This window comes from Oncorhynchus kisutch, linkage group LG2, assembly GCF_002021735.2.
Source record: "Oncorhynchus kisutch isolate 150728-3 linkage group LG2, Okis_V2, whole genome shotgun sequence".
Taxonomy (NCBI): domain Eukaryota; kingdom Metazoa; phylum Chordata; class Actinopteri; order Salmoniformes; family Salmonidae; genus Oncorhynchus; species Oncorhynchus kisutch.
This window is the reverse complement of record NC_034175.2, coordinates 4820545-4841467: the sequence shown is the minus strand read 5'-3', so window position 1 is coordinate 4841467 and position 20923 is coordinate 4820545. Positions and strand designations below refer to the sequence as shown.

General features: G+C 41.9%; 1 protein-coding gene across 1 annotated transcript; it reads right to left on the bottom strand.

Annotated features, from left to right (window-relative positions):
• Positions 1 to 1033: 1033 nt before the first annotated feature.
• Positions 1034 to 20209, bottom strand: LOC109881832 (uncharacterized). Its single transcript, XM_031785499.1, has 6 exons — positions 19581 to 20209; positions 7059 to 9954; positions 6591 to 6748; positions 5339 to 5401; positions 4974 to 5159; positions 1034 to 4873 (listed from the first exon to the last, which is right to left on the bottom strand). Exons 2-6 carry the CDS (start codon positions 7817 to 7819, stop codon positions 3639 to 3641), a joined length of 2403 nt encoding a protein of 800 aa, XP_031641359.1. The 5' UTR covers positions 7820 to 9954; positions 19581 to 20209; the 3' UTR covers positions 1034 to 3638.
• Positions 20210 to 20923: the final 714 nt, after the last annotated feature.

The following is a 20923-nucleotide window of genomic DNA, read 5'->3' as shown; positions in this document are numbered from 1 at the left end:
CTGGAGAACAGTTATAATTTCGTTGAAATTAAAGCTTGCATGACAAGTAGTGGTTGCCATATTAGCTAGTGATTTAGTTGTAGCCTACTGTAGATTTAGGAACAACTTCCCACAGAATGTCTAACATTTATTCAATCTTACCTGTCAGTAAAGTCACTTCATATGAGAATAGTTGAGTAGGATGGCTAGTTTATCACTACAAATATCATACAATTTCATCAGTACTTGAGTAAGACCCTGATGAAAGAAACAAGTCTGACAACCTTTTCCACCAACTTTATTTTACAAATGTAGTGTTCGATCACTGCTGTATCCAAGGGGATCAAAATGCATTGGAGAAATTAAAAGTAGGCCTTTATATATTCAAATTAATAATAGTCATGAAAACATTCATGAAGTTCACTTGTAAATATCATCCCATACAAATCTATATAATCTCATACAAATCTAGATTTAGATTTATCCTTCCTCGTTCTATATAGGTTTAAATTCATTAATGATGGTGTCGAAACATACACCTATTCATTCATCTCTTTGTGTCATATTTCATTCACCATCTATTACATGTGTTATTTGTCATTACTCATCAAAAATATCCCTGTTGCCACATAATAGGCTATATAGAAATATGTTAAATGTTAAGCATTTGGGTGGTCACTATACATTCCACTAAATACTCACATATAATTTGTTGAAGCCTCAAATTAATGTGTTATAGAAGAGAGCCACAACCCATTAGAATATTCTGATTGTACTAGCTATACAAAATACAATATACTTACACAAAAAAAGGTTTACCATGTACAAAATAATGGCAGAAGTGTATGTAATGACTGTTTCAATGGTTATGGCTTGTGGCGATAGTACAGACATTGCTACAGACTTTCTGTGACTTAAATACAAATCTAAAACTAGGTTAGCTGTCCTAATTCCCTGAAAAAAGACACTGTTACTGAACATTCAGGTTGTTACTGTTATACCCTTTTTACCTACCTGTGTTTAAGACATTAATGTAAACACATACATTGTGACATCATGTGTTAACCCTTTGGGTTTTATTGGGTTAGGCTGTGGTGTTAGTAAGTGTTTCAATTTGGTCCCAAACCCAGAACTTTTCCCTCCCTAGTCCCTATCAATATTGTCTGACCTTGTGAACGGTGAGTGTAATGATTCCACCCCAACACGTGGAACCAACACAACTTTTGCTAATACCTATGCAATATTTTCAAATAGTCTAGATACTGTAGAAAAGTAATAAAGCCCTGTATTCAGGCATATGGTCAATGCATTACCAAACCATGGAGTTGACATGCATCAAGATTAGACAGTGTTAGTTTGAATCCCCATTTTGTGTTCAGATGTAACAAAAACAAACAAAATGTCATGAGAAAGATAGGTATCTAAAAACATGTAAACACTTAAAATCTCACTAAGAAAAATAACACCAACATCATTACTATAAGATAACCATTAATTATAACAACAATTATAATAATCATTAATAATAACACTTGTTGTAATCATGACAATAACCGACACGGACTACCCAGTGAACACCGTCTGACGCCGACGTCCATGGACATCTAAAAGATGCCATTTTGCTCACTGGGTAAGTTACCATTGTGTATAGGAAGATTGTCAAAAGAAAATCTTTATCAACATGTCAGTCATTTTATCTCCTGAATTATGTCAGATTTTTTTCTTCTGTCCATTTGTAAGCAATATGAGACACTTTGTATACTGTAGATGATATATATATATACAGTTATACTTCTCTCTTAGTCGAATACAAGTCTGTTCATTTTCTTAAGTCCCTTAAGTTTATCAAACACAGCCCCGCGCATCACCAGTGACTGAGTGTCCTTTTTTGCTGAATGTAAACCACTAAGACGTGATACAAAATATGTCTGTCTTTATCTGGTGCAAATATCAGGGGATTGTGCAAAAACGTTTCTGTCTTAGTGTTTCCCTCTTTGAGCTGGGCTGGAAAAAAACTGCTCATGTTTTTTTTTACAAGTTTGACTCCAGGCTTCTACAGGACATTAGTACTCACACGTCAGTGACAATATCAACACCACAAATTAAGTGAAAGCATTAATATGCTGTATTATATGGTCCAAAGCCACACATGTAGGATAGGATAGCCCTTAATATTAAGCATTATTATTGATATTATGACATTTCTACCTAATAGAGAACGGTTGGAGTGTGTTACTACGAGCAAGGTCCTCTTCTGATGAAGGGCATCCTAGCCAACCAAGTCTCTTCTGAGTCTCACCCTCATATCTGACAGCTTCATCATTGGAGTCATCCTACAGTATGCATTATAGTCCACTGCCTTGTTACAGTCAAGTCCCTAGACACATACACTTTGGCTTGCTCTGAAGCCAATCATTTGTATTGTCCTGTAGAAATGTTGGCTTGTGTCAATTCTCCTCTGGTGAGATTAATAAAATGGTGATTGTCAGACGTGCTTTCTCTGTGGTATTTTATTTGTATCCCAATGCATGGCTTTGAAGGTCAGTCATATTATGAAGTGCAACACCTGCATCATAGTGTACTTTTTGTGCTCTATGAAAGAAAATAACCTGTAGTTGCAGTAGCTAATCCTCCTATTGGTAGGCTGATCAACTCAGAAGTTCCTCGTCAAACATAGTGACTCATGGCTCAATCAGATTTGGTTGTTCTGATGAAGACAGGTGGGTCACAGGGGAACTCCAGCTAGAAGTTGCACTTAGGCACAGATTTAGGATCAGCTCAACCTCCCCAAATGCTGAGCATAACTATTAGGCGGTGGTGGGATGCAAAACTGACCTCAGATCAGTTACTGGGGGCAACTAGAGAATGTATGGAAGCAATTTTCTCAAGGTCACTCATTCTTTCACACAAGAAGCAACTATCGACAGCTCTGTTTTCCTGCGTCACAATGAGGCGGGCTCACTCGTACACCACTCCCCGGATTCAATACCCTACATCATCCGACATTCCACATCATAGGTCATGAAGATCATCAGTTCAATGCTCCATGGGGAAAATAGCATCCTTTGATACAAGTGTAACCTGTTTTTCTATGTAACACTGAAGTACACAGTCTGGCCGTACACCACTCTTCTCTCTCTCATACGTAGATGTATTATCTGTATTATTATTGTCCCTCCTTTCTAATATGGCTCAAAAGTTTCTTTATTCTGTAAAACATTTGATATAAAACACAAGGTTATGCATGAACAAACAAGTTTCTTAACTAAGTCCTAGCTATCTAATTTCTCCCACGTTTTTTTTCAGTTATTCATGGAATCAGTGTATGGCAATATGGCACATTAGATATGAAATATGGCTGATGTATCACATATATAAAAATGGCAGGATAATTCCGTTCCTCTACCATTTTGACCTCTAAGCAAGTCCTTCATCTCCCTATATGTACAGATTGATTCACCATATTTCCTTCTCTACCCTTCCTATTCTCATATGTCTACTCTCTTCATGAAGACCACACACACAGTAGGTAGAATTTGCCCTAACCACTGATACAGAGTCAGATATTTGTTCATCCCCCTAATGGTTAAGGGTGGGTTTAGGGGTGAGATAATCTGATCCTAGATTTGCAGTTGATGGCAATTTCTACCTGGTGCCCCTCACACTGTCACCTCATTCTTACTGCCTGTCCTGATGCCCTGACTGCCTCCCCCTCCTCCTCCACTTCCTCCTCCTCTACTTCCTCCTCCTGCTCCTCCGTCGCCCCCTCCTGGTATAAAGTGTAACTGCTCAATAGTGTTTTGCCTCTTGGCAGCGAAAGCCATCCTCTTGGCGCTGTGGCCCCCTAGCGTTCCTGTTCCCATGACAACCCCCGCCCCGGGCATCTCGCTGCCACCCCAGCCCCCCATGCCTCCCCCCATGCCTCCACTCATATGCCCCGTCATGCCCTGGCTTCTCTCCTGCTCCCTCCCTGAGGTGGGGTGAGAGTTCATCTTGATCATGTGGTGCCTGTCCAGGGAGGGCGTGGCACATACATTCTGCTGGGACTGGGCTTTCTGCTGAGGGGTGAGACCACCCCGGGGGAGAGTGGGGACCATGCCTCCCCCGCCTCCATGGGCGTATGGATCCTGCACACCCACTCCCATCCCTCCGACCCCTCTACCCATGCTCTCCTCCAGGTGATCTGGGGACATGAGTAGGCGATCCTGGGGACGCTCCTGGGGCCAATCCTTGGGCTTCCTCGTCAGGGTCTGGTTGTTGGACTGAGGCCGCTCCTGGGGTCGATCCTTGGGCTTCCGCGTCAGGGTCTGGGTGCTGGACTGAGGCCGCTCCTGGGGTCGATCCTGGGGCTTCCTTGTCAGGGTCTGGGTGTTGGACTGAGGCCGCTCCTGGGGTCGATCCTGGGGCTTCCTTGTCAGGGTCTGGGTGCTGGACTGAGGCCGCTCCTGGGGTCGATCCTGGGGCTTCCTTGTCAGGGTCTGGGTGTTGGTGTTCTTAGTAGCAGCAGCCATGGCTTTGTAGTACTGGTGCTGCTGGTTCTTGGACATCCTGGAGAGGGTCCCAGTGTTCCCGGGGACGTCCCCCATGTTGAGCAGCTGGTCCTGCGACATGACCTTCCTGGCAGGCTTGGACAGGGTGTCATAGTTGGGATTGTAGTGCTGCTCAATTGGGTCCAAGGGGTAGGGGTTGACCGTGGGGGAGACGGGGGGTAGGCCGGTGGGTTGAATCCAGGGGCGGGGGGCGTGGCGAGGGAGGGTGCCCCTCCCACCCATGGTGTTGTAGTCTCCGCCACAGGGGATGTGGTGACTGGAGGACTGGAGAGCGGGCTGGGCCGTGTGGGGACGCCTCTTGGTGGTGCAGTAGCCCGATGAATATTCATCAAGACCACTCTTTTCTGGAATCAAAAGAGGAATAGTGAAACACATAAGTCATAGAGATATTGTTTTCTGTGTAACGGGGTCTATCTCTATGTTGCTACATGGTACACTACTCACCCAGGCGTTTGAGCGAGGAGTATCTGTTGAGCTCTGGCTTGGTGGCGTTCTCGTAGGATGGGGGGAGCTGTGCCAGGTTGTGGAGGGAGTGGTGGAAGGAGGGCTGCTCTTTAGTATTGTTGTGTTTGCTGGACAGAAGAGTGCCTCCTGCCGCCAGCTGGGTGTTGTTCATACGGGGGGCGTGTTCTGAGGGGTCAAAAGACAGCTATGTTATGGTGTGTTTGTTTCTTAATTGTTGCTTTTTGGACAACCTTTATCTAACCAGATTGGTATCATTGACATCTAAGACATTATTGTGAAAAACTGTAAAACATGGAAGGGCACCAGATTCATACACCAACCATTTACACCACCAGTTGACTTACCGATGGTAGCAGTGTGATTGGGACTGGTTCCTGAATGGATAAAATTGTGTTGAATATTCCCCACTGCAAAACAAACAAACAGTCATCAGCTGTGGAGCAACAGTGTATACATAATGTAGATGTGTGTGTACGTGAGTGAGACAGCAGAGGGATACACTGTATGATGTGCTCAATTGTGGATGTTATCAGGCGATTTCTAGCCTCATGGTTTATTAATCACATTAAGATCAAGGCATCCATCCTATTTTACATTACCTGGGCCAATTCCCCTTTACACACTCACTCACTTATCATTTATTGAGCCTGTGGGAATTGACCAGGATATTGCACTTTGTTTCACATAACTGTCCCTCTTCGAGAACTTACAAGTTCCTCGACGTACACATATCTGATGAGATGAAATGGTCAAACCACAGGGACACCGTAGTAAAGAAGGCACAGCAGCGACTCTTCTACCTCAGGAGGCTGAATAAATTTGTCCTGTCTCCGAGGGCCCTCACAGTGTTTTACAGGAGCACCATTGAGAGACTACTGCTGGTCTGCATTGCATCCTGGTACGGCAACTCCACCGCCACTGACTGCAAGGCTCTACAGAGGGTGGTACGCTCAGCCAAACGAGCCATTAGGTGCTCACTGCCTGCCCTCCAGGACACCTACAACACCAGGCGTCGCAGGAAGGCCAAGAAGATCATCAGGGACCTCGTGGCACCCAAGCCATCATGGCCTGTTCTCCCTGCTTCCATCGCCCAGACACTGGCAGTATAGGAGTATCATGGCAAAAACTGTCAGACTGGCCAATAGGTTCTACCACCAACCATCAGGCCACTAGGGAGCTACCTACTCCCTCCCCCTTGCTTTTCCCCCTATGGATATTCTACCCCCTCCCAATAACACTTACCCTGCCCCTCCCCCCAATAGACATTATCATTGCTACAGTTGTAATATTATTTTTATTATTGTCTCATTCACTTGTCTTTTTTTGACCTGCACTGTTGGAGCTCGGATCATAAGTATTTCACTGAGCCCTGCGATTACATCTGCAACACTGTGCATGTGACTAATAACCTCATCTAATCTAATCCATTTTACTCCTTCCCCTTTCTTACAAGACAGTTTGAAATAAGCCTAAAGCCCAACAACAGCACAAAACAGGCAAAACAACTTTGAAACAGAAGTGTACTATGTGAGCTTGTCCTCATTTCCCTTTTTCATTTCCTGTTTGTTCCAACTGAATGCTCCCCTGGCCACTCACGTCTGTTGTCCTTGCTGGGCAGGCCAGGGGCATAGAGGTTTTTGGGAGGTCTGCCCAGCGTACCCTGTCCCTCCCCTGAACCACACAGAGCCACGCTGTTGTTCCTCTCATCCTGCTGCACTGGACTGGACTGGTGACGCAACATGTCCACCAGCGCTCTGAGAGGAGAAAACAAAACAAAAAGAGAATGTAAAAAATGTAAAAGTATAAGTAATTAGGTGGTGTAAAATGTGTTTTATTGCCTCTAGTAATAACAGTCCCCCCCCCCCCCCCCGGCATTAACGATATCATATCTTGTCTGATCTTATGAATGAAACATGCTATAAACATGTTATAACGACATTATGAAGTGATTAATGAATCTGTGTTTGTCTGACTGTCCATCTGTCTATCTGTCTGTGTGACTGTCTGTCTTGCGCTCTGTCTGTTCATCTGTCTGGTCTGGTACTGATTGACCCCTCCCCTCACCTTGGCATGTTGATCTCTCCGTTGTTGGCCTGCTGCGACACCTTGTTGAACATTATCTTAATCCCCACGGCAACCGCTACCATAAACACAATGACACCTCCAATCACAAAGCCTGTGTTGTGGCTCAGAGGCTGCAGAGGGTCCAGTTCCGGCTCATCATCATCCAGGAGTATGGCGTTTGGTGGCGGGGTCTTGGCCCAATCCGGGGAGTCGTAGTTGGTACAGCTGCTCTGCTCCAAACGACGGGTGGGGTCGGGGCAGCAGAAGCGGTAGTGGCAGCTGCCACAGCAGTAGATGAAGCTGTCCTTGGAACAATTGAAGGTGTTGTCCAACTGGCCCATGACGTCATAGTAACCATGGCACACGTCCACGTCCACCAGTCTGTGGGGAGGAGGAGCTACCTGGGCCGCGCGCAACGGAGGAGCCAGGGCTCCCGCTGCCGCAGATGTCACGTTCTTGGGGAACATGATCTGGGCCAGGGGGCGGGGAGGGGTCTCCAGAACCCCAGGGGATTCTGGAAGTTTCTCTGGAGCTTTGGGCCTGCCCCGGAGGGCAGAGGGGCGGTTGGCATGGATGGTCAGGAGGAGGAGAGGGGGGCTGGGGGCGGACTGAGGGGGGTCGGTGGAGCCCCCCTGGCGAGGCCGGGGGTCGGTACGTAGGGGAGAGGGAGAGGGGGAGCTGTCCTCAGCTGTGGTAAGTGGGGCAGCAAGGAGAGAGAGGAGGGAGACGGCGAAGACTTGGAGATTGGTGGTGGGCGTCATCTTTACATGACTAAGAGCTCTATTTTCTGTTGTCGACTCAACGCTGTTACAAGGCTGTCCTTTTTCAGAATTAAACCACTAAAACACTATTTGAAACATTTAGGTAGCAGGTATGAGTTGTTTGGTACTCATATTTTCAAAATATCTTAATTTAATAATTAAAATGTCTGATAAACTTTGTGAATGAATTCTAGATATGCTTTAAGAGATGGAAGTCACGAGTGTCAACCAGTTGTAAGTGTCAACCATTGGTGACAGAGGTATTTACATGAATTTCATTCTTTTACTATTATCTTCAACATCTTCTGCGATAATATTCTGCATCCCATTACAGTCAAATCAGACATGTATAAGCCTCACAGAGTAAACGAGGGTAAATTAATCAAACCCAGATCGTCTATTCCTTCTCCTAGTTCTAGAACCTATCTACCATACAAAACCTAACTTTGAATCATGTGAAGTTAGTTTGAGGTTATAACATTCACATGAAAAAATACAAAAATAGATGGAATCTCCTTGGATGAAAGGTCAAACAGAGGGTTTTTACCTTCACCATGACGTATTCCTGAACACGTTGTGCTTTGTTTAGCTGAAGACAAGAAGTAAGCTTCCTCAATGAGTTATGGCACTTGTAAAATAATATGTCACAAAATGACACATAGGCCTGTGTTTTAAGGGCAACAGTCCTCTGTAAACATTGTTCCTAAAATGTAAACAGTTAATGATTCAATCATGTCGTTTTGGCGCTGGATACATTCCCAGTTTGCACTTAGACTCAACCTGTAAACTAATATTCTCTGAAAAAGTAGAAAATCTCTACATATAAATGTCTAAATGTTTCAATATTATGCTTAATAAAAGATGTGTACTAAATAAATCTTGTGCTAAATAAATCTAAATCATTTGTGTTCCTGTGCTTTTAGATGTTGCAGACCATTTGAATGGCAGTTGGAGAGGTTGTGGTTCTTGACGGGTCAGGGCACTGAATGGCTGTGGCGTAGTGTAAACATACTGTGTGACTGTAAAGCAGGACATTGCCCTTCTAGGCATATAAACATCACAGGTCACTAACTACATAATGCATTGGCCACTTATTTACTTAAATGTTTTATGGTCTTATCTAAAATGCATAGGCACTTACTGTTCCTCTGATTGGGCTGAAGGCTACAGAGCCAGCGCCCTACATTAAGGACAGAGGACAGTGAATACCACAAATGAGGAGAAAGTATAAAACGTTACGACAAATCGTATTATATCAAATAGACAGCTAGTGGCTGGATGGGTACCTCTGTTTTTAGATGTACAAACTTAGTATGTATGTCTAGTATAGAATATACAAGGAAAAGAGCTTGAGGTTTAGATGTAACTCTACAGATTGAATTCAGTTGTGTCTCATTATGATGGTTGAGGACTGAATAGCACATTGTAGTTCACATGTGCCATTCCTTCAATAACTCTGATTATTCCTGATTTGGTCCTAAAACTGAAAGAAAAGCATTTTTGGAGAGAAATATGTAAATGTGTGGAGTTATTGTGTCTGAGGTTACAGGTGATAATAGAGACAGCTCCGTCTCCCACACAAATTATAATTACATACAATTATCAAAACAGTTCTTATCTGTTGCTGAGCATGTGGGCATGGATAGGGGAGGCAGGGGGGCTGCTGAAATCACTGATGGCTCTACTTGTTTCAATACATGTCAATAAAAACTATGGAGAATACAACCAGCAGTTCTCACTGTTGTTCCAAGTTTTTATAAAGAACTCTTCTATTCCCTGAACGTTCTGCTTGATTTCCTGTATCGTCTTCAGATTTGGAAAAAGGGGATCAGGCCTGGAATGTCTTCACAGATTTGGAAAAAGGGGATCAGGCCTGGAATGTCTTCACAGATTTGGAAAAAGGGGATCAGGCCTGGAATGTCTTCACAGATTTGGAAAAAGGGGATCAGGCCTGGAATGTCTTCACAGATTTGGAAAAAGGGGATCAGGCCTGGAATGTCTTCACAGATTTGGAAAAAGGGGATCAGGCCTGGAATGTCTTCACAGATTTGGAAAAAGGGGATCAGGCCTGGAATGTCTTCACAGATTTGGAAAAAGGGGATCAGGCCTGGAATGTCTTCACAGATTTGTGGATCCTGTATGGAACACAGAAAGAATCAATTAGGAGAGTGGACATCAAGCCCCCCCCACACACACAAACTCCCTCCCTCGTATTCTAACACACACACCACAGCAACACACAGACAACACACTCTGTAAGACACTCATGAATTGCTATGAATTTCTAGCTATAAATTGGAATAGAACTTGTCAAGAAGTGTGCACCATGCATACTGTATGCACCTGAATTTGATTTGTGTGTGTGTGTGTGTGTGTGTGTGTGTGTGTGTGTGTGTGTGTGTGTGTGTGTGTGTGTGTGTGTGTGTGTGTGTGTGTGTGTGTGTGTGTGTGTGTGTGTGTAGGGCAGCCAGCCATATGCACCTGAATTTGTGTGCTGTTATGTGTGTGTGAGATAGCTGGCCCTCACATTGATGAGACAGAGATAGTGATATCGTAATAAATAGTGTAGTTTTATTAAAAACTTGCAGACATCCCAGCAGTCCCACTCACACACAGAACACCATCCTCCATTTAAACAAACTGAAGTGCTTCAGGCAGCAGGCCACAGGTGTGTGCAAGTGCAATCAGGTAATTAACAAAGCTTGAACGCAGTCAGCTCACACAATTAAAGGGGCATGTCACTCATTCTAACGTTCAAACCAACAGGTAAAGGTTGAGCTGATGAATAAAGATCAATTAACTGGAAGGATGTGATAATTCATTGACAGTTTAGGATCATATATAAATAAATACACAATAAATCCATGCATACAAAGCTACTAGGTATGCTAGGTGTGTCTGTGTGTTAGTGTGTCTGCCTTTTGCAGGAGCATCAGCTCCTGAAAAGCAGATGAGAGAGGGAGAGAAAGTGAAACAGAGAGAGAGAGAGCAGGGGGATAAATGTAGGGTCGGGATTTAAATGAGCAGAGAGAGTTGGTGGGGAGCGGGAAGAGCCAGAGGTATAGACGCAGAGACGGTCGTGAGTGGGAGGGCGGTGTGTGGGTGGCACAGAATCAAGTACATTTCTCCCAGCACTTACCAATATAACACCGCACATCACAGTTAGACAGACCCACAAATGCACAACCCAAACAACATAACAAGATAGGGTGACACAACAAGCATGAAATATGATGGAAGAGAGTGATTTGGATGTCCTTTCACTTGCATCTGCAAGATCTGATATCTGCACAATGAACACTGTTAATGCTGTTGTTGAAGTGGCAGCATGTATGTCAGTCAGAGAGATGTGTGTGTGTGTGGTGTGTGTGTGTGTGTGTGTGTGTGTGTGTGTGTGTATGTGTGTGTGTGTGTGTGTGTGTGTGTGTGTGTGTGTGTGTGTGTGTGTGTGTGTGTGTGTGTGTGTGTGTGTGTGTGTGTGTGTGTGTGTGTGTGTGTGTGTGTGTGTGTGTGTGTGTGTGTGGTGTGTGTGTGTGTGGTGTGTGTGTGTGTGTGTGTGTGTGTGTGTGTGTGTGTGTGTGTGTGTGTGTGTGTGTGTGTGTGTGTGTGTGTGTGTGTGACTGCAGTATACTCTACAGGCATTCTGAACCTTTCTGTAGTCTCTCCCTCTCGCCTTTCATTCCTCTCGCTCTCTCCTTTCTCCCATCTCCCTCATTCTCCCTTCCTCTCTCTTTCTCAGATTTGGTGCGTGGGTTGAGGCAGCTAACTCTCTTAGAATAGCACTGCAGCTCTGTCTGTGTGTAAGAGAGAGAGAGACAGATGGAGAGAGAGAGAAAAATAGGTATTGTCCAATCTACACCTATTAGCCAATTCTGAAACTTCTACCTCCATCATCACTGGTTGTCCATGATACCATAATATCTTCCATTTCATCCTCTATCTATACATTGTTCTATCTCCATCACCACATTCCTTATCACTTCCACTAACAACATCTATTCTCACGAAAAAGGCATCCCAACCTGCAATTTCCAGCAGGAAAAACTAATCCAAAAGACTTGTCACGACTAAAGACGCAAATTAGAGTGAAACACCGTGCAGTTATAATTACTGTAATGTATCACCAGTATCCTAACACACCAACAAGTAAAAATGTTAAAATGACATATGCTGTAACATAAGAAATTAGATATCTCTATAGTTCTATCTCTATAGTTACCACTATATACTGTAAGGTAGTCTCTATAGTTATATCTCTATAGTTATATCTCTATAGTTACCACTATATACTGTAACATCAGAAGTTAGATGTCTCTATAGTTCTATCTCTATAGTTACCACTATATACTGTAAGGTAGTCTCTATAGTTATATCTCTATAGTTATATCTCTATAGTTACCACTATATACTGTAACATCAGAAGTTAGATGTCTCTATAGTTATATCTCTATAGTTATATCTCTATAGTTACCACTATATACTGTAACATCAGAAGTTAGATGTCTCTATAGTTATATCTCTATAGTTATATCTCTATAGTTACCACTATATACTGTAACATCAGAAGTTAGATATCTCTATAGTTATATCTCTATAGTTATATCTCTATAGTTATATCTCTATAGTTATATCTCTATAGTTACCACTATATACTGTAACATTGTAAGTTAGATGTCTCTATAGTTACATCTCTATAGTTCCCACTATATACTGTAACATTGTAAGTTAGATGTCTCTATAGTTATATCTGTTTAGTTACCACTGTATACTGTAACATCAGAAGTTAGATGTCTGCATAGGTTTATCTCTATAGATAACACTAAATACTGTAAGTTAGTCTCTATAGTTTTATCTCTATAGTTACCACTATATACTGAAAGTTAGTCTCTATAGTTATATCTCTTTAGTTACCACTATATGCTGTAACATAGTAAATTAGACATCTCTATAGTCATATCTCTTTAGTTACCACTATATACTGTAAGTTAGTCTCTATAGGCATATCTCTATAGTTACCACTATATACTGTAACATCAGAAGTTAGGTATCTCTATAGTTATATCTCTATAGTTACCACTATATACTGCAACATAGTAAGTTAGATATCTCTATAGTTATATCTCTATAGTTACCACTATATACTGTAACATAGTAAGTTAGATATCTCTATAGTTATATCTCTATAGTTACCACTATATACTGCAACATAGTAAGTTAGATATCTCTATAGTTATATCTCTATAGTTACCACTATATACTGTAAGATAGTCTCTATAGTTACAGTGGGGAGAACAAGTATTTGATACACTGCCGATTTTGCAGTTTTTCCTACTTACAAAGCATGTAGAGGTCTGTAATTTTTTTAAATCATAGGTACACTTCAACTGTGAGAGACGGAATCTAAAACAAAAATCCAGAAAATCACATTGTATGATTTTTAAATAATTAATTTGCATTTTATTGCATGACATAAGTATTTGATCACCTACCAACCAGTAAGAATTCCGGCTCTCACAGTTCGTTTTTCTTTAAGAAGCCCTCCTGTTCTCCACTCATTACCTGTATTAACTGCACCTGTTTGAACTCGTTACATGTATAAAAGACACCTGTCCACACACTCAATCAAACAGACTCCAACCTCTCCACAATGACCAAGACCAGAGAGCTGTGTAAGGACATCAGGGATAAAATTGTAGACCTGCACAAGGCTGGGATGGGCTACAGGACAATAGGCAAGCAGCTTGGTGAGAAGGCAACAACTGTTGGCGCAATTATTAGAAAATGGAAGAAGTTCAAGATGACGGTCAATCACCCTCGGTCTGGGGCTCCATGCAAGATCTCACCTCGTGGGGCATCAATGATCATGAGGAAGGTGAGGGATCAGCCCAGAAATACACGGCAGGACCTGGTCAATGACCTGAAGAGAGCTGGGACCACAGTCTCAAAGAAAACCAATAATAACACACTACGCCGTCATGGATTAAAATCCTGCAGCGCATGCAAGGTCCCCCTGCTCAAGCCAACGCATGTCCAGGCCCGTCTGAAGTTTGCCAATGACCATCTGGATGATCCAGAGGAGGAATGGGAGAAGGTCATGTGGTCTGATGAGACAAAAATATAGCTTTTTGGTCTAAACTCCACTTGTCGTGTTTGGAGGAAGAAGAAGGATGAGTACAACCTCAAGAACACCATCCCAACCGTGAAGCATGGAGGTGGAAGCATCATTCTTTGGGCTTTTCTGCAAAGGGGACAGGATGACTGCACCATATTGAGGGGAGGATGGATGGGGCCATGTATTGCGAGATCTTGGCCAACAACCTCCTTCCCTCAGTAAGAGCATTGAAGATGGGTCGTGGCTGGGTCTTCCAGCATGACAACGACCCGAAACACACAGCCAGGGCAACTAAGGAGTGGCTCCATAAGAAGCAGCTCAAGGTCTCCAGTCCTTAACCCAATAGAAAATCTTTGGAGGGAGCTGAAAGTCCATATTGCCCAGCGACAGCCCCGAAATCTGAAGGATCTGGAGGTCTGTATGGAGGAGTGGGCCAAAATCCCTGCTGCAGTGTGTGCAAACCTGGTCAAGAACTACAGGAAATGTATGATCTCTGGTTTCTGTACCAAATATTAAGTTACAGTGCCTTGCGAAAGTATTCGGCCCCCTTGAACTTTGCGACCTTTTGCCACATTTCAGGCTTCAAACATAAAGATATAAAACTGTATTTTTTTGTGAAGAATCAACAACAAGTGGGACACAATCATGAAGTGGAACGACATTTATTGGATATTTCAAACCTTTTTAACAAATCAAAAACTGAAAAATTGGGCGTGCAAAATTATTCAGCCCCTTTACTTTCAGTGCAGCAAACTCTCTCCAGAAGTTCAGTGAGGATCTCTGAATGATCCAATGTTGACCTAAATGACTAATGATGATAAATACAATCCACCTGTGTGTAATCAAGTCTCCGTATAAATGCACCTGCACTGTGATAGTCTCAGAGGTCCGTTAAAAGCGCAGAGAGCATCATGAAGAACAAGGAACACACCAGGCAGGTCCGAGATACTGTTGTGAAGAAGTTTAAAGCCGGATTTGGATACAAAAATATTTCCCAAGCTTTAAACATCCCAAGGAGCACTGTGCAAGCAATAATATTGAAATGGAAGGAGTATCAGACCACTGCAAATCTACCAAGACCTGGCCGTCCCTCTAAACTTTCAGCTCATACAAGGAGAAGACTGATCAGAGATGCAGCCAAGAGGCCCATGATCACTCTGGATGAACTGCAGAGATCTACAGCTGAGGTGGGAGACTCTGTCCATAGGACAACAATCAGTCGTATATTGCACAAATCTGGCCTTTATGGAAGAGTGGCAAGAAGAAAGCCATTTCTTAAAGATATCCATAAAAAGTGTCATTTAAAGTTTGCCACAAGCCACCTGGGAGACACACCAAACATGTGGAAGAAGGTGCTCTGGTCAGATTAAACCAAAATTGAACTTTTTGGCAACAATGCAAAACGTTATGTTTGGCGTAAAAGCAACACAGCTCATCACCCTGAACACACCATCCCCACTGTCAAACATGGTGGTGGCAGCATCATGGTTTGGGCCTGCTTTTCTTCAGCAGGGACAGGGAAGATGGTTCAAATTGATGGGAAGATGGATGGAGCCAAATACAGGACCATTCTGGAAGAAAACCTGATGGAGTCTGCAAAAGACCTGAGACTGGGACGGAGATTTGTCTTCCAACAAGACAATGATCCAAAACATAAAGCAAAATCTACAATGGAATGGTTCAAAAATAAACATATCCAGGTGTTAGAATGGCCAAGTCAAAGTCCAGACCTGAATCCAATCGAGAATCTGTGGAAAGAACTGAAAACTGCTGTTCACAAATGCTCTCCATCCAACCTCACTGAGCTCGAGCTGTTTTGCAAGGAGGAATGGGAAAAAATTTCAGTCTCTCGATGTGCAAAACTGATAGAGACATACCCCTTGCGACTTACAGCTGTAATCGCAGCAAAAGGTGGCGCTACAAAGTATTAACTTAAGGGGGCTGAATAATTTTGCACGCCCAATTTTTCCATTTTTGATTTGTTAAAAAAGTTTGAAATATCCAATAAATGTCGTTCCACTTCATGATTGTGTCCCACTTGTTGTTGATTCTTCAAAAAAAATACACTTTTATATCTTTATGTTTGAAGCCTGAAATGTGGCAAAAGGTCGCAAAGTTCAAGGGGGCCGAATACTTTCGCAAGGCACTGTATGCTTTTCTGATGTATCAAATACGTATGTCATGCAATAAAATGCAAGTGAATCACTTACAAATCATACAATGTGATTTTCTAGATTTTTGTTTTAGATTCCATCTCTCACAGTTGAAGTGTACCTATGGTAAAAATGACAGACCTCTACATGCTTTGTAAGTAGGAACATTTGCAAAATCGGCAGTGTGTCAAATACTTGTTCTCCCCACTGTATATCTCTATAGTTACCACTATATACTGTAACATCAGAAGTTAGGTATCTCTATAGTTATATCTCTATAGTTACCACTATATACTGTAACATCAGAAGTTAGATGTCTCTATAGTGATATCTCTATAGTTACCACTATATACTGAAAGTTAGTCTCTATAGTTCTATCTCTATACTTACCACTACATACTGTAAAATCGTAAGTTATGTATCTCTATAGTTATATCTCTATAGTTATATCTCTATAGTTACCACTATATGCTGATACACCGTAAGTTAGATATCTCTATAGTTATATCTCTATAGTTACCACTATATACTGTAAGTTAGTCTCTATAGTTATATCTCTATAGTTATATCTCTATAGTTACCACTATATCCTGTAACATCAGAAGTTAGATATCTCTATAGGTATATCTCTATAGTTACCACTATATCCTGTAACATCAGAAGTTAGATATCTCTATAGGTATATCTCTATAGTTACCACTATATACTGTAACATCAGAAGTTAGATATCTCTATAGATATATCTCTATAGTTACCACTATATACTGTAACATCAGAAGTTAGATATCTCTATAGTTATATCTCTATAGTTATATCTCTATAGTTACCACTATATACTGCAACATCAGAAGTTAGATGTCTCTATAGTTATATCTCTATAGTTACCACTATATCCTGTAACATCAGAAGTTAGATATCTCTATAGGTATATCTCTATAGTTACCACTATATACTGTAACATCAGAAGTTAGATATCTCTATAGTTATATCTCTATAGTTACCACTATATACTGCAACATAGTAAATTAGATATCTCTATAGTTATATCTCTATAGTTACCACTATATACTGTAACATCAGAAGTTAGATGTCTCTATAGTTATATCTCTATAGTTACCACTATATACTGAAAGTTAGTCTCTATAGTTATATCTCTATAGTTATATCTCTATAGTTACCACTATATACTGTAACATCAGAAGTTAGATGTCTCTATAGTTATATCTCTATAGTTACCACTATATACTGAAAGTTAGTCTCTATAGTTATATCTCTATAGTTATATCTCTATAGTTACCACTATATACTGAAAGTTAGTCTCTATAGTTATATCTCTATAGTTGTATCTCTATACTTACCACTATATACTGTAACATCAGAAGTTAGATGTCTCTATAGTCATATCTCTATAGTTACCACTGTATACTGTAACATTGTAAGTTAGATGTCTCTATAGTTATATCTCTATAGTTATATCTCTATAGTTATATCTCTATAGTTCCCACTATATACTGTAAGTTAGTCTCTATAGTTATATCTGTATAATTACTACTATACAATCAGTGGCCAGTTTACAAAAATTGTTTGCCACTACAGATTGAATCACATGGTAGTGGCGTGCTATATAAAGCAAGCATCGAGGCATTCAGATACTGTTCGATTGATCGCTAGAATGGGCGTGCGGTTTCGAGTGTTTCAGAAACAGCTGGCCTCCTGGGCTATTCACTCATGACAGTCTAGGGTTTACCGAGAATGTTGCGACAAACAAAATGCATCCAGTAAGTGACAATCCAGTGGGCGAAAACAGCTTGCTGATGAGAGGTTGAAGAAGAATGGCAAGAATCGTGCAACAGGCAGGCCACAAACAGGAAAATAACGACGCAGTACAACAATGGTGTGCAGAATGGCATCTTGGAATGCACAACTCGTTGTTCCTTGTCACAGATGGGCTATTGCAGCAGACGACCACACCGGGTTCCACTCCTATCAGCAAAAAACAAGAAGAAGAAGAAGTGGCTCCAGTGATCAACAGCACTGGACAAAACTTTGGCTGGTCCAACGAATCCCAGTTCCTGTTGCGTCATGCTGATGGCAGAGTCAGGATTTGGCGTAAGCAGCAAGAGTCCATGGCCCCATCCTGCATGGACAGGCTGGTAGCGGTGGTGTAATGGTGTGGGGAATGATTTCCTGGTACACGTTAGGTCCCTTGATACCAATTGAGCAACGTGTCCATGCCCCAAAGAATTCAGGCTGTTCTGGTGGCAAAGGAGGTCTGACACGGTACTAGATGGGTGTACCTTAAACTGGCCACTGAGTTTATACTGTAACATTGTAAGTTAGATTCCTCTCTATAGATGTCTCTCTATAGATGTCTCTAGTTATGTCTCTTCCTGACTAGAAGCACTGCAGTTGCATGAAGAGTGGGGGCAGAGGCAAGGCTGTCTCACATACAACGTTGCATGCTAAAGGACGGGAGGAAAGGAGGGAGGGAGTGAGAGAATACATGGGAACAAAAAGTGAAGGACAAAACACTCAGTGCTGTGCAGATCAGAATGATGTATCCATGAGTTCCATGTCCACTGAAGGAAGGACATCACGACATGACACTAAACTTATTCAGAACAAACACACAGGACTAATCCTGCATGCCATTGTATCACAGCAACAGCATCTTGCTTATTGATTTACAATACTATAGTGTGAAGAAGATGTAACAAAACTTGTCCATCATGACTCATTGGTTTCAGATTGGTTTGATCCAATCTGGGTGTGGAGGGAAATATCTCCACACCCTGTGAAGAGCTAAATGTTAAATGCTCACATTTGAACAACATTCCTTTCATATTCCATATTGGAAAAACAATAGTCTAATATGCACCCTGCACAAAAAATGGCTTTAGTTCTGATAAAAGGCCAGCAAAGAAGAAGTAGCCTAGTGCAAACAGACGTAAATCTGAAATGCCCATAGTGAGTTTAACTGCGCAATGAACCTGCCGCTGCTTGTGTACCCATATCTGGCTGTAACCGGTCTGTGTATGAATGGACTTCGGCACATCTATATCTTTTACAGGTTAACAACTTGTAGCTCAGCCACTGCACGCATACATTATTGCATGTAGGTTACGGAGGTATTACTTGCATGTATCATTAGGCGTGCGTGGGTGTATAAGAACCCGAGTGTGTATACACTGACTGGCTGCGTGTGTGTAGTCTAATCACATATGAAGTATCAATGTATAAAAACTGTGTCAATGTGTATCAGCTGCGTCTTACAAGCGTGTGTATGTGATAAGTCGATTTCTGTGGCGCAGCTTTCAAATCAATATGTTTTGTTACATATATGTATCCTATATTTATCCACATTGATAGCAAATCACTTTGTGCCATATGTGGAACCCGAGGTAACGAGAAACACGAAGACAATTTAAACTATTACTGAGCATTTGTTTCATGATGTTCCTGTATCAAAAAAGGTTAATATATTGCCATGTCTTACCTGGGCGTTCTGCCGGATAACAGCCGGGGAGACTGTGCGCACTGGATTGCTGCGATAAATTCGCTCTGGTTAGGCAATAACGACTGTCTTATAAACTGTTGAAGGAAGACTATTGTGACAAATCATCCTCATTTTGTAGTCGATAAACTGCTGCCCAATGTTGTGTACCAGCATATCCGTCGACAATATGACATATCTGCACTATTTATTTTTACTAGCCATAGCTAAACTATTTTAGTTGACTCTATCGATGGAATAAACTATTATTAGAATAGCCTACAAGCTGTGCAATGGCAAGTTTATGGAAATATTGTCTAACTTTTCCTGTTGAAATACATTTTGTAACTAAACGATGTGCATAAATTTCCATGTGTTGCACATATAATTGTCTGGTAAAAAAATAATAATAATCCTTAGAAGAACACGCCAATCTAGCTATCCTACGAAACTCACTATAGCAAGCAAGTGCAGCACAATAGGCATATCACACCGTCAAAAGGAAGGTCGCCAGATTTCTGTCTTCCTGAATTAAACTACACATTTTTCCTCTGCAAATTTACGTTGCATTTATTCCAAGCTGATATAAAGAGTTCCGTCAGAAATTCCGACCGACCCCGATCATACAATGCCTATGGGATTGTGCGACTGGTCTCACTAAGGTCCGCAAAGCTCAAGTGCGCTCCCATTGGTCGCTCGAACTGGTGTTGATGAGAGTTCCCTCCAGGGCTTTCGGATGCTGAGTTCCATCCTATCAATGATGGTCTGTAATTGGTTTAAGGAAGTGATTATGGTTCCAATACGATTGGTTCCAATACCAGAAAGACTGTATACAGAAGACATGAGCTACCCTTCTCAATAATGCACTGCAACTGCTATGCAGAGCCGGATTGTGGGCCATTATGGACCGCAAACGTGCCACGGCCCCCGAACACGTCATAAGCAATGGCAAAGTGTGTAGAATTGCAGGAAATCAGCTTTAAAACTGCAGTTTACTCTCAGCCTCATGGTCAAATGTGAAGAATAGCATGAGATAAACTATAAACAGCAAATGTTTTACTTTGCCCCATGGCAAAATGTGTAGAATTGCATGAAATTATAAAACTGCACCATTTTCTCTCAGCCTCATGACAAAACCCCCTGGAGGTAGGGGCCCCGGGGCCCAAAATGAGGTAGTCCAGCCCTGCTGCTCTACAGTGTCACAGGTGTTAGAAGAAAAACATGACAGCCATCAGTCATCATAATGCTGCTGGTCATCAGATGATAAATGCGCAAAAATACATCAAAATGGGGGCCTTTGATATTTTTCTGCCTTGATACAGTCTCTCACTATCTTTTTTGTGTAT